At 38.2% G+C, this 26,612-nt stretch overlaps 1 protein-coding gene across 1 annotated transcript in view; it reads right to left on the bottom strand.

Annotated features, from left to right (window-relative positions):
- The window catches only part of LOC123499086 (structural maintenance of chromosomes protein 6-like), a 109,529-nt gene extending 83,648 nt beyond the window's left edge, over positions 1–25,881 (bottom strand). The window contains 2 exon segments of the mRNA XM_045246710.1: positions 19,272–19,421; positions 25,827–25,881. Coding sequence (XP_045102645.1) covers positions 19,272–19,421; positions 25,827–25,835 — 159 coding nt within the window. The 5' untranslated portion in view covers positions 25,836–25,881.
- Positions 25,882–26,612: the final 731 nt, after the last annotated feature.

The following is a 26,612-nucleotide window of genomic DNA, read 5'->3' as shown; positions in this document are numbered from 1 at the left end:
CTCCTGTATTTCCATCTCTAATGTCACATGATCACTTCTTCCCATTGGACTAAGATAGCAGAGAGGATAACGCCGAGGAATCTACAGTAGAGCGCGCCAGTAACATCACCATGCCCAGGAAAAACAGGAGAAAATCATGGTGGCACGGAGATTATGTTATGTAATATTTTTCGTATGTTCCTGTTTCTATTTTCTTTTGTGCTTATGTTTTGTTTTGTTGTTGTGTGATAGCCGGGTTGGCTATCACAAACAGCTCGCCTGCCGGCGAGCCATTTAACCGTGTTCGTTCCTGGGTCAATATATTGACAAATTATTTGGTCGTCTCCTGAATTGTTCATCCTTAGAGACGTTCATCAAGCGAGGTTTTACTGTGTATTAATTTCTTGCATCCCTATATTGTCATCTGTTACTGTCATTTCTCTGTTTTAAGAGTTTCTTCCAAACTTTATCCTTTGCCTTTTTCGCTTTTGCGCCTCCAGCATTGTACCAAGCGTATATTTTTTTCTTAACTCTATAAAAAGGTACGTATTTCTTTGACTCCATTATATTTCTGTAAGAATATTTCATATTTTTCTTGTACGTATTGTCCTTTCGTACATAATGTATCTCCATTCAATATCAGCAAAAAAGTTCCTTAATTTTTCAAAATCTGCTCTTGTATAATTTAATCTCTTTTTTTCTTTAAGTCATCTCTGTAACTTATCCCATCCTCCTCCTGTATTTCCATCTCTAATGTCACATGATCACTTCTTCCCATTGGACTCTGTATGCTGGGAGGGGGCTCTGGTTTCTTTGTGAATAGTAGGCCAAGTAACAATGGTTCTTCTTCCTCCCTGTACCTTATTGACTCCTCCACCCACTGGTTCATTGTATTTACCATAGTCAACTGTAACACTTCCACGCTGTCCAGCATTGTCCATTACTTCCATCTTTCTCCACTTTATTTTTTTATAGTTAGAGTCTCCAACTAAAAGTATTCTTCCATCTCTTCTCAATATATTATCTCAGCACTTAATCACCTCTCTTTGCATATCTTTATGTTCCTCAGTTCCTCATGTATTTGTCTTAGGTGGCACATATGCGACTATGATTTTCCTTTTTCTCTTTTCCTCTGTTTTGATTGTTACTCTCATTACTTCCACTTTGCCTTCACCATATTGCACATAGTCCACACATATATTATCATGAACCATTATTAGCACTCCTTCTCCCCCTTTATCATTACTGTCTCTTCTCCAGCTATTATATCTCTCCTCTTTAAAGTTAACATGGATCTCCAATCTTCGTTTTGTTTCAACAATGCACATTACATCCAGCTTTCACTCTTTCAAATAATCCCTAACCTCCAACATGCTGGATAACAACCCTTCTATATTAGTAAAGGTCCTCCACAACTTCCTTCTGTACATATCATTTCTTTAGTCTCATATCTAGAACCCTCCAGTAGAGATTCTTTTTCTCAATCTCTGTCCTTTTCTTGTTTTTTTCTTTAGCTTCATTTCTTAGCACTTTCCCTTTTTTCCTCTCCTCTAAGTTTATATCTCTTTTTATCCATACATCTTTGTGTTCAACATCATCAGCCAGCTTCCCTTTCCTTGTCATAATTTCCTCCATCGCCACCTGTGATCTCATTCTCACTTTCATTGGTCTCCTACCCCCTTCATTATATCTTCCCAACCTAATCACTTCCTCCACCTCCTGTTCTAGCTCCTGTGTGCTGTCCTGGACCTGTTTGATAATAGTTTTGGCTAATTCTCTTTCTTCACGCTCTTTCATGAACTTATTTGGATATTTTTCCTTCATACCAAAATTCACAAAACATTTCCTCTTATCCACTGTATCTCTCACTAGATCTTTTTCTCCTTAATTACTTGTATAACAGCATCTTTTTTTTGTGTGTATGTGAATTTGTCTCAACTACCTCTGAAAATTTAACTTTTTCCTCTTCCTGTTATTGTTTCCATTCATTTCATAATTCATTCAGCTTTTTTTCACCTAATCCACCTTCCATCCTGTCTTCAATCTCATCCCTTACTTTTTCCTTAAGCTCCTTAGGGAGTTTTCATAGTGTTGACATGTAGCGTTTAGTATATCATTTTGTTTCTTTATCTCCAGTATCTCCTCTTTTAATCCTTGATTGATTGCACTGACCTTCTCACATTCTATTAATCTCAATCTCAGCTGTTTTCCATTGTCAGTCTATCCTGCTTGTCCATTAAACTTGACATCACTTCCTTCATATAACTTAACACTCTTTCCACATTTATCAACCTCCTCATAGTTTCTCTTTTATCTCTAAATCCAGAAAAGAGGATATGGAGGAAGGGCTAGCTGTAGAACCGTCGGCAGCGGATGTGGAAGAGCCAGCTGTAGCAGGGTTGGCAAGTGTGACAGGGATGGCATGTCTGACTGGCTTGAAGAATGAGTAGATGGAGGACTGTTTTTCTTGTTTTTTCATCATTAATTTTCTTATAAATCTTGACACTTTTCTCTATGTCATGAGCCACTTTGCTACTCCTGGCAGGATTTGGGTCACGTTCCTTCAGGGTTTCCAGAGCTTTTTGATACCACCGAGACATTCTCTAAGTTTTGATGTCCAGGCCACGCACAGGTTCTTCTTCTTCGTCTCCCTCTTTTTCTGCCTCCTGTGATGCCTTGTCTATGTCTTATTATAAGTTCATCATTTAAGAGATGTTCAGCATGGCTTTCCAAAAGATCTTGAACATCATCATCATCAACTTCATCGAAGCCAACCCTATGGCACAGATTTACTATGTAATTTCTGATCGCACCGATGTCGTCTTCAGCGAAGCCTGGGAAGTCATGTGCGCGTTCTGGCCATACTTTATTCCACACCAAGTTCATGGTAGACGTCTTCACTTCTTCCCAAGATGACTTCATGTTATCTAAGGCGTGCTTGATGTTATTTGACTTCCACCATTCTCTGATAATGGGCTTGCCAGGCCCATCTGTGCCCCTTATCAGTTGCTGCATGGTTTTCATTGGTAGTAGGCTTTAAGTGTTTGCCATGATTATTATGAATATATTTGTGCTTACAATAGACCCTTTAATATTCCATTTATTTATCTAATTAGTAATGTATTTAAGTAATATGTAATGCAGTTAAAAAGACAAGAGGGGAGGGGAAGAGATAACAGGCTCCAAGGGTGGTCAAGTTAAAGTTAGTACTGTGAGTGGCGGGGAGGTGTGGCGTGGATGACATCATCACCCCTGCTTCCCCGCGCTGGGCCCTCTCGGATGACAAGAGTGGATATGGATACCGTATGTGAATTTTTTTTACCGTATATCGAATCGAAGGTAATAATTTCCAAATACCAGATAAAGAACTACTGTACAACGATCGTCACGGAAAGAATTAAAATTGTATGTCGAGGTACTACTGTACTTTGAATCCGACACTTGCGTCTCAAACTGCTACATAAAAACATGGCTGCTGAAGAGATTTAGGCTAGTTTTAGGTATATGTCAAGTCATCTCATAATTTCTTTTTAGTTCATTCTGGTGTTTTGAATGTAGTTGCTTTATGGATTTTGTCAAACGATCTTGATTTTTAAGGGAAGATGTTGGAAGAAACAGTTAGGTAGCCAGTATATTCAAATGACACCTATATCAGCCAGAAAATGTTATCCTAATCAACAATAATACAGAAAATGGTTTAAAAATTTAGAGATTTAACTAGCATTGAGACAACTAGTGGATAAGTTGAACATAATAAATTATGGGATTGTGTGTACATTATCAAGTTCTGTGTTGAAGACTTACTCAGATAATGACCATCATGAAAACCTTTCCAGAAGCAAGAATGATTCACGTCATAAAGCTGAAAGGGTCAAGAGAGAAGGTGGTAAGCCATCAAAACCTGTGGATCCTCTTTCAGCAAGTGTCCTTCCTTTGCTAGACGACAAATTGGACCCACTCAATAACACGAGACAGTGATCATGGACACCACACAGTTGTTGTTGAAAATGGAGGTGTCACAATGAGGGAGTGAGGGGAAGTTTTTTCTTTATTAAAATCATGGTGCTGTTTTTGGTATGATAGCCACCCCCTTATATTTGAATACCTGGTAAGCCAAATGTTGTTATCCCAACTGGACTTAAACTAACCCAACATAACATCCTTACCTATTTAACTAACAAAACTAAACATAAGCAAACAAGGTACATAACATACCAACACAACACAAAAATTAGAGTATAAATTAATTTCTTATTTTTCTTTATGTAGGTTAAGACTAAAAAGTATGTAATTTATTTTTCAGCTGATGGGTCTGTGACACTTTCTCAATCACATGTGGAAGACCCCATCCAACAGGAAGTTCCTCCTCAACTTGTGCTCCACAGTGGTCCTGTTGTGCCTCTTCAGTCAGTACTCCACAGCAGTCCTGCTGTCACTGTGGAACAGCCAGTGACTCCAAAGCCAAAAGAAAGGCCACTTGGTAAAGAAGAAGCTGGTGCAAAATGCAAGCCAAGGAGCTTTGAAGCTGGATGAAGAAAGGCATCAGCAAAATATGGAAGCTGATTAACATTTGTAACAAGAACAGTTAGAACTGTTTTGCCACGAAAAACAGTTACAGGGTTAATGCGCAGGAAAGGGACTGAGAAAATGTGTGCATATATTGAAAACACATTAACAGAATAAAACCCTATGTTACGAATAAGATTGGGACTGGGACCCACCACAACTAGCCCCTGAGACTCCCCCATAAGGGGCCCCTTATCGATCATTTCTGCACTGCGTTCTTTATGGCATCTTTACATTTCACCATGTTACAAACTGTGGACTCATTAATATAATAAAATCTGCCTACTTCAGAGAGATTCTCACCTGCCTCAACCTTGGCCATGATGTCTAATTTCTCTTGAAGCGAAAATATTTTCCATTTCTTGATAAGCTATACCTACAACACTCTTCTCTTTGGAAGGAGCCATATTCACAAACCTAAAAAGATCACCAATATTACATATCACCAACCTACAAAGGTCAAAAATATCATTATGCTCAGCAAACATGAAACATGAAACTGTAACACAGGCAAGATGTCTTGTTGGTCCTTTGTTATGTAATGTTTAATTTATATATGAGGCGTCGCCTGCAGTAGTATACCTAAGCGCCATTTCTTAAAATTCTCAAGAAACGGCTCAAAAGTTTTCAAAGTATAAAAAAGATTTTCTCCAAAATATTATAGCTTGGATAATAATTCTTATACCCTTTTAAAGCTCATGGTTTGTACATTTTACATGATTCCTTTTGCAATGAAAATATAACAACAAATATGATAAAAAAAATTAAAGAAAATATATCGTTTTGTCATAACTTTTCCACAATTTATGCTGACGTATTCTTTACTGGCATTACATTTTTCTTTGCTACATTACATTTCCATGTTTCAGGCCTAGTTGTTACCTTCCTCACCCATGACACTATATTATGCACAGTGCTACAACCATCACTCACATCTACATAAACATCATCACTATCATTATTCTCGGCCTCACCATTTGGCACTACAATTGAGTTATCTACATTAAAGCCCTGTTGTATTAGAAGTATCAAGGAAATAAGTAAGATCCAAAATGCTATCATCACTAAGCTCACCATTAGTACTTTCATCACTAGCATCTACTGCAAATGGAGAGGCTGGTTTTTCATCAGACAGAGACTGGAGGAGTTTCATTCTTTTTTTTTCTTTTTTTGCCATAAAATAATGTAGAAGTAAATTGACTACTTATGGACGGCTTGTCATCTATATCATCACATTATTGCTATTGCTCTAACAACACAAAAATTAGTAGGTTTGCCTAAAAGTACAGAGCGAGTGATAGGTACGCGTGTGTAATACAAAACAAAGCATAGAAGTGACTTTCAAGTGAGGTGGGCCTGCTTCATACAGGCTGGGGACGAGAGCAAAAGTAACTGGAGCACGTTCCACACAGGCTTGGGACGCAATTGTCTATCCTGATTTGGCGCACGAGTACAGTCATGCACACTGTTCTCTCAGGAACTGATGGTGGATGAATATACTACTGCACTAATATACAAGCTAAAGCAGCCCTTTGGCCAAAAAGGTTGAAAAACTAAACCATTATTATGGACTTAAAACCTTATTTTCTGAGCAATGTCTCTCAACAACCATATAAAACAGATTTTGCAGAACTCTGTGATACCATTATCTCAACTTCTGGAAGGGAGGCACTTGGGTATACAACTGCAAGCGACACCTCATATTTTGACATCTGACAATTAATTTTGTTAAAATAACATTTCTTAATCTCCTTTGATAAATAAAAATCAAGGAGGTTCAATAACAGGAGGCAGCATGACATCACAAAATTGAAGCCAGCACACTATGGTCTGCTGCTGTCTCTACCCATCTTACAGCCAAAACATTGCTGACCACCCACTGAAAATACATGGGAAAGCCCAAATTATACTCCTTATTTTCCAACTTATGTCCATATTTCAAGGCTACCTACCATAAATTAGCAGGACTCTTATAAAATTCCAGCAATCATATTTAAGGTAAGTTAAAGGTACTAAGGCCCTGTATATCACACATACAGGCCTATAAACAATGTTTTCCCCGTTGCATATGTTCATGAGTTAATATTTCATAAACGGACTTTGTGGGTCCACCTGGAGTCACAGCCTTTATCTAAGAAAGATAGAGCATTGCTAGCGAGAAGTCCGTCTGTCCTCCTCTAGATCTGATCACCAACACACACTAGACTTAGACTCATAGACCTTGTAGCCAGGTGTGCATGAAAAATGGCACGCTTTTTCAAAACCACTAATTTGTGACTCCAGGTGGAGTCACATTTCCGTTTAAGGGTTAAACACAATGCTTAGTATTACTTTATTATTAACCTGCAAATTAATCTGTTAAGGATGACTTGCTAGAGGGAACACAACAATAAGATTATTTGGAATACTGATTGATACATTTATTGGCTTCGAGTTGTACAATGACAAGTTTATATATACACAAATGGGCACAGTTAATCCAAAAGTTAACTTTTAAAAGACCTGAATGATGCTATATAATGTAATGAAGTAGAAGCTGCTCCCTGTTCTGTCTGGGCTCACCTTAACTTCACTACTAGATTAGCTGAAATCTGTAACCACAGAAGCTCCAGCCATGATTTATCAAAAAGAGGCCAACAGCATTTAATACCAAATAAAAACAGCCTTTTCCAATTATTATTTATTCAGCTTTAGGGACCAGCACCTCAGAGAGCTTTTGTTTCTTATATCAACTTTTGTTGATCTTTTTAGGATTTCCCTCTTACATAAAAAAAAAAAAAAAAAAAAAAAAAAAGCACAATGTGCTCACACGAGAAAAATATATGTAGAGGAAGGGGGAGGGGTACAGGGTGTGTTAGAAGGATACTACTATAAGCGGTGGCATAGTGAATAAGGTGGTGAGCGTGGGATTGGGCAGACGTCCACACGTAGGTTCGAATCCCACCTCATATCGCCTTGATACTTTGTCATTCGTAAAGCGGTTTAAAGTTACCTATGTGTCACCATGATACCCAGGTTCTATGTGGTTACACCAAAGATGTGTTTGGGCCCTAATATGGGTACCACTATAAATAAAATTGCCTGCACCATTAATGGGTGGAAGCTGAACAATGCTTCCAATATTCTTCAAGTTACCTGCAGGTGCTATAGGCCAGGACATGGGAGGAAAAAAAAAAGCTGCCACAATGTAAGATGTACAGGTACAGTAATGTTTGAAACCTTGATGCAAATGTAAGTGGAATTTTATTTTTTCATTTTTTTTTTTTTTGCTGGGGGTGGGAAGCCTATAGCACCTATAGGTAAACTTGAAGACTATGGAAAGCGTTGTCCAGCTTCCAACTATTAACGACACAGGCAATTTTATTTATAGTGGTACCCATATTATGGCCCATATCACCTATCCAAGTGCATCTTTGATGTAAGGCAATTACACATATACCTAGAATCTGGGTATCATGGTGACATGTAGGTCACTTTAAACCACTCAACAAATGAACAAGTTTCAAGGTGGCACATGGTGGGATTTGAACCTAAGCATGTACATCTGTTCGATCCCACGCTCACATTATCCACTACTAATGTGGCTATCCCTAACAGGAGAAACTATTGATTATATTCCATCTTTTTCTTTGTCCAGCATTCCTATTTTGTGCATTTTCATTAACTAGTTCCTCTTCCCCTTCACTGTTACTATCATCATCAGCACCATCATCATCATAACCATCATCTTCTTCATCATGGTTTTCCACACCATTCCTCTTTTTAACTTCAATATTGTGCAAAACAGCTGCACTACAAATTGTGGCCATTGTTGTGTCTAGATTTGTCCTCATAGATATGGAGAGGCAACAGAATCTTTGCTTGAGGATCCGAAATGCTCTTTCAATAAGGATGTGGGCTTCTGAATGAGCCAAATTATATCTATGTTCCTTTTGCAGTGTGGGATACCAAATTGGAGTCAACAAAAATGAGGTTAATTGGTATGCAGAATCCCCTAGCAGATGGCCATCATAAGCTCCTGCTTGCAATTGAGCATATAAAGAACTATTCTTAAATATCCTGCTGTCGGTGGACGTGGAATTCAGCCCACACGGGATTCAGCCCATGGAATTCAGCCCACGCGGGGTTCAGTCCACACGGGATTCAGCCCACGGAATTCAGCCCAATTCAGCCACACGGATTCAGCCCACATGGGATTCAGCCCACGGGATTCAGCCCACAGGATTCAGCCCACGGAATTCAGCCCACATGGGATTCAGCCCCACGGGATTCAGCCCACGGATTCAGCCCACACGGGATTCAGCCCACGCGGGATGCAGCCCACAGGATTCAGCCCACACGGGATTCAGCCCTCGGAATTGCGAATGTGAACACACCCTCTCTCTCATCACGTATATATGCACTCGAACGAAAACACACACATAATCTTCTCTAGCTTAGGGGAGAGTGTGCGTGTGAATGTGACACACACACACACACACACACACACACACTCTCTCTCTCTCTCTCTCTCTCTCTCTCTCTCTCTCTCTCTCTCTCTCGTTGTAGGAAAACAGAAAAATAAGCCTCCCCCAGAAAAAAAAACTAAGTTACAAAATGAAGAAACTAAAAAAAACTATTAGAATATATATATATATATATATATATATATATATATATATATATATATATATATATATATATATATATATATATAAGGCTTGCTATGGTGCTCAACCTCCTCGTGGTGCAAGCTGGGTTCGGCGAATAGAGCACTAACTACTGTAAAAATAATGAATAGTCAAAGAATAATATTGCTTTAAGTTATTTACTTTTCTTTTCTAAAAATCCGTTCAGTAGAAATGGTCATATTTCTAAGGGTTCCATGTCAATTAAACCCCTATTCAACTCAACAGTGTGGGCCCGTGAGTTAAGTCCCGTGTGGGCTGAATCCCGTGTGGGCTGAATCCCGTGGCCTGAATCCCGTGTGGGCTGAATTCAGTGGGCTGAATCCCGTGTGGACTGAACCCCGCGTGGGCTGAATTCCGTGGGCTGAATCCCGCGTGGGCTGAATTCCATGGGTTGAATCCCGTGTGGGCTGAATTCCGCGTGGGCTGAATCCCGTGTGGGCTGAATTCCGTGGGCTGAATCCCGTGTGGGCTTAATTCCGTGGGCTGAATCCCGCGTGGGCTGAATCCCGTGTGGGCTGAATTCCGTGGGCTGAATTCCGTGGGCTGAATCCCGTGTGGGCTGAATTCCGTGGGCTGAATTCCGTGCGGGCTGAATACCAATGGAACCCCTGCTGTCATGCACTGAGCCTGGCCACCGACAAACTACATTATAAAAACTCAAGTCTGGCCCACACACTGCTTATACATTTAATGAAAAATAACCCTCTCTGCATCTATACAGTTCTGCTTGAGGACCACCTGGACACTGAATAGGAATGTGTGTACAATCTGTTGCGCCAATAATACTGGGGATCCCTGAAATAGCATTAAAGTTATCCTTAACAGCTTGCAGCTGATGCGTTTCAGGAAGGTTTACATGTCGCTGAAATAAAGCGGCAATGGCACGTACAGTGCGTGAGGCACATGAGCTTACAAACTGTTGTGATACGTCAAAAGTATCCCCAATTGCAAGCTGCAAGTCACCAGTTTCCATCAACCGTAAGGTGATGAGGAGTTGAAGGTGTGCTGGCACACGACACCCTGCCGAATGGAAAGATATTAGTTAATATTTAAAGAACTAGTTACTTGTCAAACTAATACTTTTTCTAAACTATGGAAAAGGTGTTCTTACTTTATCAACCCTTAAAGTACAGGGGGTTGATTTACTTTCCGTCTGTTACAACAGGGAAAAATCACACCTGTCAAAATGCTAAAAATATTTTTCCTTATAAAAACATATTTCTTTGTGCTTTTCTGAGTACAACGATGTAGTTTTTAACATGTTATGACCTCTGAGAGCAAAGTTATTGCATATAAAAAAATTCATGGCAGAACCTGCCGCTAAGAAATATCCCCCAAGGTCCAATAACACCACCCATGCTCTCTCTCTCTCTCTCTCTCTCTCCTCTTGGGCACTTGAATTTGATGTAAAAGTAAGAACTTTTGCACTTTCATGTGAAGAAAATGCAAACTCAGATACAGGCAAACCCCGCTTAACGAAGGTTCACACAACGAAATTTCACTACAACAAAGGCTTCCTTTTACTACCATCTACTCGTTTAATGAACACCAAACTCGCTTTAACAAAATTTTATCCAGGCAATTCTTTCCAAGTTTGAAAGTCCCACCGTATCACGCAAGCCGACAGGCTTTTGAATACACAAGTGCCTCTCGTGGACAAAACAAGCACCACTCACTCCCATAGTTCAAAACAATAACAGCGTCAGCAACAGCTCTACATGCCACCAAAACGCCCTGCAATGTTGCCTAGCATTGCTAAGAAGACCAGGAAGTCTCTTACTCTCGAAGTGAAGCTGGATATTATTCACTGACACGAGAAAGGCAAGAAAACTAATAGCATTGCTTCCCACCATGGCTTGACTTCATCTACTGTCTACCATTTTCAAGTCAGCAGACTCTATTAACAAGGCTGGTGAGATCTTATCTTCCTTGCAAGCTAAAGAACCACCTGAACTCATGACTTTGCAATGGATAAAATGTAAAGCCTTGTGGAAATGTGGTACATAAGTTTTGTATACAGTACGATGATGCACCCTTTGTTTACATACCACAGGTTGCTAGCTAGCATATTTTCCGCTCCACTCTCCCTCCCTTCATAAACTTAAGATCATCAACATTATAAAATTACTTACATACATACATTAGTGTACATTATAATGACTTAAATTAAACTACCTAAATGTATAACTTCATAATTTTTACTTTCATTAAGCCTTTGACTGTACTATGATGCACTCTCGCTTTGTTTACTCTCAATGGAAGTTCAGTCAGGGGTCAAACTTGTTATAATTGGTTCGTTTAATGAAGTTTCGCTTAACGAAGGCTTTTTTAGGAACAATCCTTTCGTTAAGCAGGGATTGCCTGTACAGTAATACTCCACTTAATGAACAGGATAAGAGGTGTCAAAGCTGTTCGAAGAGCGGAAATTCATTAAGCGGACGTAATTTTCCCATAGGAAATAATGGAAATAGGGGGGATGTGTTCTGGGCTGGTCCCCAACATACCACATAGGTTAAAAAAAAAAATTATATATATTTCTATTAGCTTTTTACAAACCTTGCCCCCAAGAAAGGATTGTTTTGTAATGCATAAAGTGAAATCTTATATGGGATACCAAAAAATAAAACAGAGATGAGATGGCCACAGACGGCGGAGACTCACGGCAACTCGGCCGCTTCTTTTTCTTCTTGTGACCATTTTAGCCTGCGTGTTGTCTTTCACCATGATATTTTATGTTTCCACTCCTCTATTGCCTGCTATAATGGATATCATATATTAGTATTCATATACACTCATGCCATGAGGATAACCTGGACTTGGTGGCACTGAGTGATAGTGAATTACTAATGAAATACAGCGACATTTCATTAGTAATTCACTACCACTCACTGCCACAGAGTCCAGGTTATCCTCATGGCATGAGTGTATATGAATACTAAGATATGATATCCATTATAGCAGGCAATAGAGGAGTGGAAACATAAATTTAATATAGTGGTGAAAGGGTCACAAGATGATGTGGCCGAGTTGCCGTGAGTCTCTGCTTTGTCTGTAGCCGATCTCATCTGCTTTATTTTTTGGTCCATGAATTATTTTATATGCAATAACTTTGCTCTCAGGTGTCATAACATGTTAAAAACTACATCGTTGTACTCAGAATAACACAAAGAAATATGTTTTTATAGGGAAAAATATTTTTAGCATTTTGATAGGTGTGATTTTTCCCTGTTGTAACAGACGGAAAGTAAATCAACCCCCTGTACTTTAAGGGTTGATAAAGTAAGAACACCTTTTCCATAGTTTAGAAAAAGTATTAGTTTGACAAGTAACTAGTTCTTTAAATATTAACTAATATCTTTCCATTCGGCAGGGTGTCGTGTGCCAGCACACCTTCAACTCCTCATCACCTTACGGTCGATGGAAACTGGTGACTTGCAGCTTGCAATTCGGGATACTTTTGACGTATCACAACAGTTTGTAAGCTCATGTGCCTCACGCACTGTACGTGCCATTGCCGCTTTATTTCAGCGACATGTAAACCTTCCTGAAACGCATCAGCTGCAAGCTGTTAAGGATAACTTTAATGCTATTTCAGGGATCCCCAGTATTATTGGCGCAATAGATTGTACACACATTCCTATTCAGTGTCCAGGTGGTCCTCAAGCAGAACTGTATAGATGCAGAGAGGGTTATTTTTCATTAAATGTACAAGCAGTGTGTGGGCCAGACTTGAGTTTTTATAATGTAGTTTGTCGGTGGCCAGGCTCAGTGCATGACAGCAGGATATTTAAGAATAGTTCTTTATATGCTCAATTGCAAGCAAGAGCTTATGATGGCCATCTGCTAGGGGATTCTGCATACCAATTAACCTCATTTTTGTTGACTCCAATTTGGTATCCCACACTGCAAAAGGAACATAGATATAATTTGGCTCATTCAGAAGCCCACATCCTTATTGAAAGAGCATTTCGGATCCTCAAGCAAAGATTCTGTTGCCTCTCCATACCTATGAGGACAAATCTAGACACAACAATGGCCACAATTTGTAGTGCAGCTGTTTTGCACAATATTGAAGTTAAAAAGAGGAATGGTGTGGAAAACCATGATGAAGAAGATGATGGTTATGATGATGATGGTGCTGATGATGATAGTAACAGTGAAGGGGAAGAGGAACTAGTTAATGAAAATGCACAAAATAGGAATGCTGGACAAAAAAAAAGATGGAATATAATCAATAGTTTCTCCTGTTAGGGATAGCCACATTAGTAGTGGATAATGTGAGCGTGGGATCGAACAGATGTACATGCTTAGGTTCAAATCCCACCATGTGCCACCTTGAAACTTGTTCATTTGTTGAGTGGTTTAAAGTGACCTACATGTCACCATGATACCCAGATTCTAGGTATATGTGTAATTGCCTTACATCAAAGATGTACTTGGATAAGTGATATGGGCCATAATATGGGTACCACTATAAATAAAATTGCCTGTGTCTTTAATAGTTGGAAGCTGGACAACGCTTTCCATAGTCTTCAAGTTTACCTATAGGTGCTATAGGCCTCCCCCCCCCACAAAGAAAAAATAAATAAAAATTCCACTTACATTTGCAACATGGTTTCAAACATTACTGTACCTGTACATCTTACATTGTGGCAGCTTTTTTTTTTCCTCCATGTCCTGGCCTATAGCACCTGCAGGTAACTTGAAGAATATTGGAAGCATTGTTCAGCTTCCACCCATTAATGGTGCAGGCAATTTTATTTATAGTGGTACCCATATTAGGGCCCAAACACATCTTTGGTGTAACCACATAGAACCTGGGTATCATGGTGACACGTAGGTAACTTTAAACCGCTTGACGAATGACAAAGTATCAAGGTGATATGAGGTGGGATTCGAACCTACGTGTGGACGTCTGCCCAATCCCACGCTCACCACCTTATTCACTATGCCACCGCTTATAGTAGTACAGGCAAACCCCGTATAACGAAGGGGTTACGTTCCTAAAAACACTTTGTTAAGCGAAACTTTGTTAAGCAAACCGATTATAACAAGTTTAACCCCTGATTTGAACTTCCATTGAGAGTAAGCAAAGCGAGAGTGCATCATAGTATAGTAAAAGGTTTAATGAAAGTAAAAATTATGAAGTTATACATTTAGGTAGTTTAATTTAAGTCATTATAATGTACACTAATGTATGTATGTATGTAACTTTATAATGTTGATGATCTTAACTTTATGAAGGGAGGAAGAGTGAAACGGGAAAGACACTAACCGGCAACATGTGGAATGTAAACAAAGTGCGCATCATTGTACTGCATACAAAACTTATGTACCACATTTCCACAAGGCTTTCCATTTTATCCATTGTAGAGTCACGAGTTCAGGTGGTTCTTTTAGCTTGCAAGGAAGATACGGTCTCACCAGCCTTCTTAATAGAGTCTGCTGACTTGAAAATAGAGACAGTATAATATGGAGTCAAGATAGTGGCCAGCAATGCCATAGTTTTCTGGCCTCCCTCGTGTCTGTGAATAATATCTAGCTTCATTTGGAGAGTAAGAGACTTCCTGGTCTTCTTACGAACATTAGGCCAATTGCAGGGCATTTTGGTGGTAAGTTGAGCTAGGGAAGACAAGCTGCTGCTGACGCTGTTATGTTTTGACTGGGGAGTGAATGTTGCACGTGTTGTCCACGAGAGGCTTGATCTTGATCTTTATTCTATAGGGGTCCCAAGATTTTTCCTGAGGCAGGCCTTAGTACCAGCAGCTCCTGGTGTATTCAAAATCCTGTCAGCTTGCGTGATATGGTGGGGGTTTCAAATTTGGAAAAAAATTACCGGGATAAAACTTCGTTAAAGCGAGCCTGGTGTTCGTTAAACGAGCAGATGGTAGTAAAATGAAACCTTCGTTGTAGCGAAATTTCGTTGTGTGAACCTTCGTTAAACGGGGGTTGCCTGTATCCTTCTAACACACCCTGTAGCCCCTCCCCATTCCTCTACATATATTTTTCTTGTGTGAGCACATATTGTGCTTTTTATTTATTTATCTATTTTTTTAATATAAGAGGGAAATCCTATAAAGGGCAACAAAAGTTGATATAAGAAATAAATGCCCTCTGAGGTGCTGGTCCCTAAAGAAGCTGAATAAATAATAATTGGAAAAGGCTGTTTTTATTTGGTATTAAATGCTGTTGGCCTCTTTTTGATAAATCATGGCTGGAGCTTCTGTGGTTACAGATTTCAGCTAATCTAGTAGTGAAGTTAAGGTGAGCCCAGACAGAACAGGGAGCAGCTTCTACTTCATTACATTATAAAGCACCATTCAGGTCTTTTAAAAGTTAACTTTTAGATTAACTGTGCCCATTTGTGTATATATACACTTGTCATTGTACAACTCAAAGCCAATAAATGTATCAATCAGTATTCCCAATAATCTTATTGTTGTGTTCCCTCTAGCAAGTCATCCTTAACAGATTAATTTGCAGGTTAATAATAAAGTAACACTGAGCATTGTGTTTAACCCTTAAACGGAAATGTGACTCCACCTGGAGTCACAAGTTAGTGGTTTTGAAAAAGCGTGTCATTTTTCGTGCACACCTGGCTCCAAGGTCTATGAGTTTAAGTCTAGTGTGTGTTAGTGATCAGACTTAGAGGAGGACAGACGGATTTCTCGCTAGCGATGCCCTATCTTTCTTAGATAAAGGCTGTGACTCCAGGTGGACCCACAAAGTCTGTTTATGAAATATTAACTCATGAACATATGCAAGGGGGAAAACATTGTTTATAGGCCTGTATGTGTGATATACAGGGCCTTAGTACCTTTAACTCACCTTAAATATGATCGCTCTCATGTGCAGTCTGCCAGCACTGAGTACAGACGGAATCTCTTCAATTTGCCTATAATTCACCAAGATGGCCCCAAAATGTCCTTCATCTTCTTCTGCACGTGGGGTTATTTTTGATAAGTGGATTTTTGATAAAGTGGTAAAGCTCAGAGGAAGATGGTGACTAACTGTGGTGTGAGTAGTGAAGGCAGCGAAGCAGTGAGTGTTGTGTTTATGTATTCTTTATTTTGTTATTTTCTCTTATTTTTTGCTTTCCTCTTTACTTTAAATAAACTTCTAGTATTTAGAATGGTAAATAATAAACATGTTAATTTTGCCAAATAAATAGAGTATTTTGTATGATTTTTTTTTTTGGACCACATCCCGCATCCCCCTTATTATCTATTGTTTCTTATGAGAATTACATGTTTGTTTTACGTGAATTTTGATATATGCGATGCCTCTTGGAATGCATCTATCACATAAATCGAGTTACCTGTATTTCATACCTACAATTAAAGTTCTTCATAATGATGTTTTTCATGCCCTCACTGACCTAATCCCTCAGAAGGATTATGGACCTGATTGGGTCCCTCCTATTGTTCTCAAAAACTGTGCTTCCATACTAGCACCTTGCCTAGCCAAACTCTTTCAACTATGTCTATTGACTTCTACCTTTCCTTCTTGCCGGAAGTTTGCCTACATGCAGCCTGTTCCTAAAAAGGGTGACTGTTCTAATCCCTCAAACTACTGTCCTATAGCTTTTATCTCTTGCTTGCCTAAAGTTTTTGAATCTATCCTGAATAGGAAGCTTCTTAAACATTTGTCACTTCATAATCTTCTATCTTCTATCTGATCGCAAGTATGGCTTCCATCAAGGTTGCTCCACTAGTGATCTTCTGGCTTTCCTTACTGAGTCTTGGTCATCCTCTTACAGAGATTTCGGTGAAACTTTTGCTGTTGCATTAAGAAATATAAAAAGCTTTTTGATAGAGTCTGGCACAAGGCTTTGATTTGAAAACTGCCCTCCTACGGTTTCTATCCTTTCCTTGGCAAGTTTATCTTGTTTCCTTTCCGACCGTTCTATTGCAGCAGTGGTAGATGGCCACTGCTCTTCTAAACCTATTAACAGAGGTGTTCCTCAGGGTTCTGTCCTATCACCCACTCTTTCTATTATTCATTAATGACCTTAACCAAACTTCTTGCCCTATCCACTCCTACATCGACAATACCACCCTACATCTTTCCACATCCTTTCAGAGAAGAGCAACCCTTCAGGAAGTCAACAGTTTATGCAGGGATGCCACAGAATACCTGACTTCTGATCTCTCTAGGATTTCTGACTGGGAGAGAGAAAATTTAGTAGTTTTCAATGCCTCAAAAACTCAATTTCTACATCTATCAACTCAACACAACCTTCCAGAGAACTATCCCCTCTTCTTCAATGACACTCAACTGTCTCCCTCTTCCACATTGAATATCCTCAGTTTGTCCTTCACTCATAATCTTAAGTGGAAACTTCACATCTCATCTCTTGCTAAAACAGCTTCTATGAAGTTAGGCGTTCTGTGGCGTCTCCACCAGTTTTTCTCGTCCCTCAAACTGCTAACTCTGTACAAGGGCCTTATCCATCCTTGTATGGAGTACTCTTCGCATGTTTGGGGAGTTTCACTCTTACAGCTTTATTAGATATGGTAAAATCAAAAGCTTTCTGTCTCATGATCTTCCTGCAGTCTCACTGCACAAAGCTTTCTTCCTCTCATTCCTATTCTGTCCAACCCTCTAATACAAGAGTTAACTAGTGCTCTCAATCATTCATACCTTCCCTGGTTAACTCTGGAACTCCCTACCTGCTTCTGTATTTCCATCTTCCTATGACTTAACTTCTTTTAAGAGAGAGGTGTCAAGACATTTGTCTCTGGCTTTTGAATGAGTCTATTGGACCTTTTAGGGAACCTGCAGTTCCAGTGGACCTTTTTTTTTTTTTTTTTTCAAAAATTTTGTTGCCCTTGTTAGCATTCCCTTTTGCAACGAAAAAAAAATAAATAAATAAATAAAAAATAAATAAAATAAAATAAAAGGTAAGCTAGTAGAATATTCTGTCAAATACTGTATGGATGCATCATCAGGTAAAAGCAGTAAAGACATGCCAGGAAATATGTAAGGAGTGGTAAAGATACTGCATTAGATAACACAGTTATGAAGTGGGATGTGCAGCAGCGATGGGTGGGGATCAATGTCATTGGTATTGAAATCCTCACAGCAGCTAGGAAGCTGCACAAAAATTTATATACAGAATTTCAGGGAAGCAATAGGTGGCTGTGGCAATTCCACAGTCAACAAACACTTTTCAATGCTATAGTGCAGGGTGAAGCTGGCAATGTGGACACAACCAACATTGCATGACAAAGCTGCATGTAATAGTAATAATACTTCATGTTTTTTTTTTATGCTTGGCTATTACTGTTCCATTAGTTTTAGTGTTAGGTTAACTTAAATTAAGTTTATTTAGGCTTAGTTCATCAGGGAAACAAAAAACAGACTGAATTTCACAGTTCCCCAGAAAAGTCTAAGGAGACCAATGACCATATTTGGCAAACAAAGGGACCATTTGTGTTATCCAGACTTTTTCATTATTTGGACCAGTGCCTGAACCATTTAGTTCGGGTCGAGTGTACTTGGAACATAGTTGTTACTCGTAGTGAACCCTGTGATATGTCACTAGTAACTGTGCTCCAAGTTGATAGGGTGTCTCTTATCATTGTCCTCATTTCCCTATCTGTTTCTGTTTAGTGCATCATCCAATTTAAGATATTTGCCTGTATTCCTCCAATGTGTTCTATTTTCCATAGGAGCCTGCTATGTGGTACTCCCTTATATTTAAATATATCGTGTCAACTGATCCATCATGTGTATGTGTGCATGAGAGAGAGAGAGAGAGAGAGAGAGAGAGAGAGAGAGAGAGAGAGAGAGAGAGAGAGAGAGAGAGAGAGAGAGAGAGAGAGAGAGAGAGAGAGAGAGAGAGAGAGTGTCTGGCATCAGTCACTCCTAGTTCCTTGGATCATACTCCTATTACTTCCCAACAAGGCTGAAGCATCAGTGATATGGGAAAATGCACTGACAATAGAGTAGTTTCCAAAGAAAAAAAATCTAAGTAAAAAATTTCTCCGTTGTTACAAGTGTACCACAGTTCCATTAGTGGTGCAGTAACTGTGCAGTTCTAATGTTACTTACATTGTTGGCGTTGGTTGCCAGGTCCAGAGAGAGATCTGCAGAGGCGTTATGAGGGGAATCATTGATGGTGGTATTAATCTCTTCATTACAAATTTTCTTGTTGGTGGCCCGGCCAGGCTGGTTCTGCTTTCGCTTTTCCTGTTTGGCCATCTGTTAAGAAAACAAATAAATAAATATCGTCAACTGAATAAAAAAAAAAAAAAAAAAAAAAAAAAAACTATGAAGCTTCACTAACAAATTTTGCTGGTAAACTGCTAAAGGTAATTCTGAAAATGCTAAAATAATTAAGGTTGTTTTTCTTTCAGGCATTACAGGAGGAAAAATTGTATGGTAGACTAGACAAAGAGGATGGATGAATAACTGCAGTATTAGGGAGTTTGGAACTATTTGGTCATAATCCTTTACAGCTGCCAGAGCTTTAGGGTAATTGAAATCTAGGAAGATGTTTGGGACGAGTGATACTTAGGCCAAAAGCTGCTTTCAGCTGCAGTCCCTATATATATATATATATATATATATATATATATATATATATATATATATATATATATATATATATATATATATATATATATATATATATATATATATATATATGTGACATTATCGTTCCATACAAGGTGCTGTGATGTGAGTGCAGGCTGTCAGGGGCTGGGAGATTTTTAGTGCTGTGAGATTTTTAGTTCTTTATTGATATATCTATCCCCTTAAGTTAAATAAGCAACTTTGCATGTCTTTAAATATTTATTTTGATAACACTAGCTTTCTTGTACTAACTGCACTGCATATGCACAGATACGAGTGAGGCCTCTAACATTTTCATTACTATATAAATGCACATCTGGATGTCCACGACTGCTGTCTCCTGTGCCACCCACAACACCATTGTTCATGCCAATACTCATGATAAATATATTCCATGCGTCTTTAGGACATTCAGGCAATATACAATTAAGACTGCCAGTTGTTTCAGCCATTTTTTTTCTATGTAAGAGGGAGAAAACTGACCAAGGGCAAAAAAAAAAAAAAAAAAAAAAAAAAAAAAACTACTGAGATCCCAGTACCGAACAGGATCAGGAGAGTTAGCCAAAAGAATAGGATAAATGTCTTGAAACTTCCTCTTTTAAATAAGTTGAAGTTTGCCAATTTAGATGTTACAGCCATGACTCACAGCCAACACAACCCAGGAATGTGTTAGGTTTCTATGGACACTGAAAGGAATTGCCTCAAACTGAGAAATATAAGAAAAAATTCTTGATGCAGAATTTGAAAAAAGAGAAACTAAATTAAGTAAACTAACAACTGAATGACCAAAGAAAGTGGCACAAGAGTTTACAAGAGTAGGAGCAGCAGTAGTGCAACTCCCTACTTAGCTACTTCCCAAAGCAAAATTCAGTATTTGGTTCTATTCTAGTTTTAGGTTTTAATTTAGCAAATCCCCCCTAACCCCAAAAAAAGATAGAACCATGCAACTCTAGTTAATATTCATCCTCTATTCCTTTTGAGAGAGAAGATGGAAGAGAGTGCAAAATTAAAAGTGATTTGCAACAATATGATGGTAGATTATTTAAGAACACATAAAGAATTCAAAGAAAATTACTTATGTTTGCCAAATAGTACTTGTTCTGGACACTTAACCTTAAGCCACTAACTTAGAGAGAAGCAGTTTTTGTTGTTGAACTTATTATTGCTGCAACAGTTTATTTATGGACAAAAACAAACCTTACCAGTACAGCAAAGGGATCATCAGTGAAGCGAATTAAGGGAACAAACTGGTATCATTACAGTATTAGAACATAATCGACATGGGTTTTCCTACCATTCTCATCTTATAGAGCTTCTCATTCTGAGTAATATGTTGCAAACTGTTTATAACGTTGACAACAATTTTTAAAGAACAAGCTAACGCGCTCCGACACCAGCGCATGTGATGGACTGCCAGGCACTAAGGAATGCCATTAGGTGTCTTCGTTTGAGTGTGCATACTGTCACATCATTTGTACATGTATGAAATAAATCACGGATATTGATTCTTTTGTTTGAGCATGAAGTCGCAGACCAATACAAATAATACATAACAAATCTAGCCAATCAGAGTGGTTTGCAGAAAGAAGTGACTTGATTTAAATTAGTCTATGGAAGATATTTAAACGGGGAGGGTGCTACCTCGATTATTTCCACTTTATTGCCAAATTTTACAAAGAAATATAAGGTAACAACTTCATATTAATTTCTTAGCACTGCTTTTGTTAGATTTCCTTTTTTATGGAAGAGGGAAAGCTGGCCAATGGCAAGAAAAGATTGCAAAAAAGATCCATTTGATTGCCAATTGTATAACAAAGTTAATTTGTTCTGAAGACATATCAGCAGTGCATGTCTCCTCAACTAGGTTAGGTTAAGTTAGTTTAGGTTAAATAGATAGGTTTCAATAGAGTGGCATAGCCAGTGGTGATCAGCGGTAGAGCTGAATACTCTCCACAGTAGTAACAGTCATAATTTTGAACTGTTAATTTTGTGGTACTTTGTGATAACCAAACTATTTTTTTATGGTACATTTTGGTCAGTAGCTACTTTCTGAGGGGACAGACTGTATTTTTAGGAAAAAAGGAGGAGGGTGGGAATATATATATATATATACACTTAACCCTCGGCTATCGCGCCCAATTGGGCCCGAAATAGCCGCGATATAGCCGAAAAAGCGATAGCGGAATTGATCTTGGCGGGAAGGCGGTTTTGGCTAATGAGGGCTCAGATATTTTATTACGTTATGGCGGGGCGTGCGATAGCAGGCAACTGAGGTCGCGATAATGAAATTTTAGCAGCTTTTCAGGGGTGCGCGATAGCAATAAAACACGATAGCCGAAGTCGTGATAGCCGAGGGTTGACTGTATATATATATATATATGTATATGTATATATATATATATATATATATATATATATATATATATATATGTATATATATATATATATATATATATATATATATATATATATATATATATATATATATATATATGCTACTGATTTACAATAGAAATGAAGTGCAGATTCATTCAAAATAGGTAAAAAAAAACTACCAAAAAAGAACAGCTTCATCCTGAAGTGATACATACCGTAGTATGGTGTAAAACTATTTATATATTACATCCCACTCATACATATATACAAGAAAAATCTAATGTTTCTGACTGTGTCTATCAATGTATATGAGAGAAATAGATGCCAGTGGCAGAACCTTTTCACTGAGTGTAGAGCAACACTAGTGCTACTTTCATAATGCATTATCAGGTTCTTGTAGTGAGCATAACAACCCTTGGACATCAGTAAAACTTCAGCATTCACCAGCGATGGACGGATTACACAGTCACTGAGTTGCATCATATATATATATATATATATATATATATATATATATATATATATATATATATATATATATATATAATAAGAGGTAAGAAACGCATTCTTTTATTTTCTTATTGTTTTAAAAGAACAATTTATAGGTGCATCAATGTTGCATAATCTAAGATATTAAATATTTATTTTTTTGTACTTTAAATTTACACAAATAGTGTAAAAACAACAAATTTCTTTAATAATTCACATAAATTTTACATTTCTAATCCATCTTTTAAAATATTTTAATTTACTAGGAGTAGCTTAATCAATTTTCTTAGAACAACCAAATTGTAGCCTAACAACCTCTCCTATAACAATACCAACTTACAATTATAACCCTAGTTTTTGTTTGCAGACCTACCAGCCTACCTGTCCAGGAAATCATTGCATAATTGGAAGAAGCTCCACCTAATGTTACTCCAATATTTAAAAAAGGTAGGAAGGATGATGCGAATAATTATAGACCGATCAGTTTAACTAGTATAGTATGTAAGATACTAGAGAAAATCATTAAGGGTAGTATTTGGGAGCATTTAAATGAGAATAGATTAATTAGAGATACCCAACATGGCTTTAGATCAGGGAGGTCCTGTCTTACAAATTTGCTCGATATCTTAGAATATATTACCAAGGAGTTAGATGATGGAAATAGCATAGATGTTATATATCTAGATTTTAGCAAGGCGTTTGATAAGGTACCGCATAGGAGGCTAGTGTACAAATTGAGACTACATGGGATAGGGGTAGGTTAGTTGATTGGATTAGTGAATGGCTTTCTGATAGGAAACAGAGAGTAGTATTAAATGGGGCAATGTCTGAGTGGAAGGAAGTGGTTAGTGGGGTACCCCAAGGATCAGTGCTAGGACCTCTTCTTTTCTTGGTGTACATTAACGATTTAGATATAGGAATTAGTAGCAAAGTATCAAAGTTTGCAGATGATACTAAGATAGCATGTGCAGTACAGGGTGAAAAGGACAATTACAGAATACAACGAGACCTGGACAGGCTGATAGCATGGGCAGACAGGTGGCAGATGGAGTTTAATTCTGATAAGTGTCAGGTTATGCATTTAGGTAAAGACAACACAAACTTTAACTATGAGATGGAGGGATGTTGGCTAGAGGCAGTAGAGGAAGGAAAGGATTTAGGAGTAGTGATAGACAGGACTATGAAATTTTCAAAGCAATGTTTAGAAGCAAGAAATAGGGCAAATAGGATCCTGGGTTTTATAAATAGAAATGTTAGTTATAAAAGTAAGGAAGTGGTGCGTAGCTTATATAATTCCTATGTTAGGCCCCATTTAGAGTATTGCATACAGGCCTGGTCACCCCACTATAGGCAGGATATCAACATGTTAGAAGCAGTTCAGAGAAGAGCAACTAGGATGATACCAGCATTAAAGCGCCTGGAGTATAGAGATAGATTAAAGGAATTAAACATGTTTTCATTTGAGAGGAGATGTATAAGAGGGATATGATAGAGTTATTTAAAATGTTCTCAGATACAAACTACATAGATGTGAGATCTTTCTTTACCTTAGAGGAGGGAAATAGGACTAGAAATCATGGCAGGAAGATTAGAAAGCAAGGCTGCAGGTTAGATATAAGAAAATATTTCTTTAGTCATAGAGTGGTAGACTTCTGGAATGCATTGCCAGAGACGGTTGTAAATAGCACTAGTTTGACAATGTTTAAAACAGATTAGATAAGCACTTAAATTTATTAGATTTATAATTATGTATAGCACTGCATGATAGTTTTTATAAGAAATTTACTATAGTTAAATAAGACATGATCCCCATGTATGGGGACCACAAATTGTAGAGGATTTCGCTGCAGGACTTAGCCCTGTTAATGGGCCAAATATTTAGAATTAGTATATAATGTATTGTGTACTTGTAAGTGTATCTTTAAGTACTGATGACAAGGTCGCTGTGCGACTGATACAGGATAACCTAGATGGGCCCTGATGGCCCTTTGTTATCCTATTATTTATGTTATGTTATGTTATGTTAATCATCCTATTGATGTTTTCCTCATGCCATCTCAAGACATTGGAGGCCTGACTGATGAGGACAATAAGAATGAAAAGTCTGGTGTAAAAACTCCTAATCACCTTAAAAGGGGGGTCCTCAACCGGCAGGCAGAATGAGTGACCTTTCACAAGGAGGAATATTATGACGATGATCAAGCTTCAACTGTTGATGATGTACAGTTATGTACTACTAGAAGAAAGGAGAAAAAAAATTGAAAAAAATGGAAGACTCTACTGACCCTGATGACTGCATGGGACCTTCCAGTGGCCCAGTGCACATCTCTTCTGCCAGCAATTCTAGTCAAAAGCAACACCCACGAGTCAGTCATGTGGCTGCCAGTGAAAATGACGAGCAGATCATGACCCAAGGGAGGATATGAAAAAGTTTCCTAGATTCACGAATGGAGAGAGGATGCAGTCCAAGTCAAAGAATGATCTATTTTTTTTAAAGGGAAATAATGCATTTAAATGCATCTGTTTTTGTTAAAATTGCTTATGGCTCATATATGTTACCTGCAGTCTGCCTCCCACTCGTGCATATATGTACGTAACAAGAAATCGTATTTCTGACTAAAATAAGAGAAAAAAATATTTGATAATCATTAAGGTTACAGGTACTGTACCTGTACGATACAACAAAGGGGTCAGCAGAATTAAGGGAATAAATTAATCTAATATATCCCTTGCATGTAAACAAGGTCACTTTCCAGTTATTTCAATATTATCCACCACAACAACATGTCAATAAAGGAGCTGAGCGGCCCATAAACTCAACAAGATACTGATGGCGGACATTTTAAAACACATTGTCACATAACTCCCTTCAAGTCAGCCATCCCCCTGCAACATACAGCACTCATCCGAGCATGCTGGAGTGAGTGTGTGGGTGAGGTTAGGTGGTGGCGGTGTGGTATGGGTGTAAAGGAAGGGTCCAACACAGGAGGCAGTTTTGTTTACATTTACAACACCAATTAACTGCAATATTATCCACGTGATTCTGAATAATCTAGCAGTATATCAACTCATAACACAGTAAACTTGCTCGTTGTTGTATGTTACAGCTTTCGAGCTAACCAAAATTCATAGGAAATCAGAAATGTAAAGTTGAATTGCACTTACCCCAGCCATCCTGATTCAAGCTCTCTCTATTAATGGCGCTTCCCGCGGCCCCGCCAAACGCGCTCAGCTGTGCGCCTTTTCGAGTTGCAAATTCGATATTCTTTTCCTTTCTCCAAGCATTCCAATAGACATACCCTATTATATTGTTTTTTAAAATAATGCTGATTATCTGATCATTGCTGACTTTTGCACAAATATTCATTTCATTTGTATAAGCACGATCAATTATATATCGCTGCAGGTAGTACTTGAATATGGAATTATTACCCAATAATACTTTCGGCATTATATAAATTGTTCTGATAACAGTAATGAATGACAATCCTAAATAACAGATAACATTTTTAAATTTATTAGTTCCTGTAGCCCCTTTAATTCAAGGTTGATCTTTGCTGATATCTACTGTGTTTAAAAGGGATAGCATTATTTAATTGCCAACTTTCCGATTTGTATTTGTAGACCGTAGAGATAAACTTTAATAACTGAATGGCCGATGGGGGGTTTTCTGAACTAGGTTTGCCACCAGGTGGTAAAATAGGATTGATTGATAAATTTATTGTTGAATTAATAATGAATACAACAAAGGAGGATGGACCTTGCCACCCACCCCCTGGGCAAAGACTATAAGGTTAAAGTATAAAAAATATATAAATAGGCAGTTTACATTCAAGGACGTAGACCTTGAAACTTAACACCTATATACAATGTATATACATTCTCGTGAAGTGATCGTGAGTGGCTTGAGTGGAGAGTTCAGTTCAGTTCAGTAGTCTTTATTCACACAAA

The sequence above is a fragment of the Portunus trituberculatus genome, chromosome 49 (genome assembly GCF_017591435.1).
Source record: "Portunus trituberculatus isolate SZX2019 chromosome 49, ASM1759143v1, whole genome shotgun sequence".
Lineage (NCBI taxonomy): Eukaryota > Metazoa > Arthropoda > Malacostraca > Decapoda > Portunidae > Portunus > Portunus trituberculatus.
This window is presented reverse-complemented; position numbering and strand designations above follow the sequence as displayed.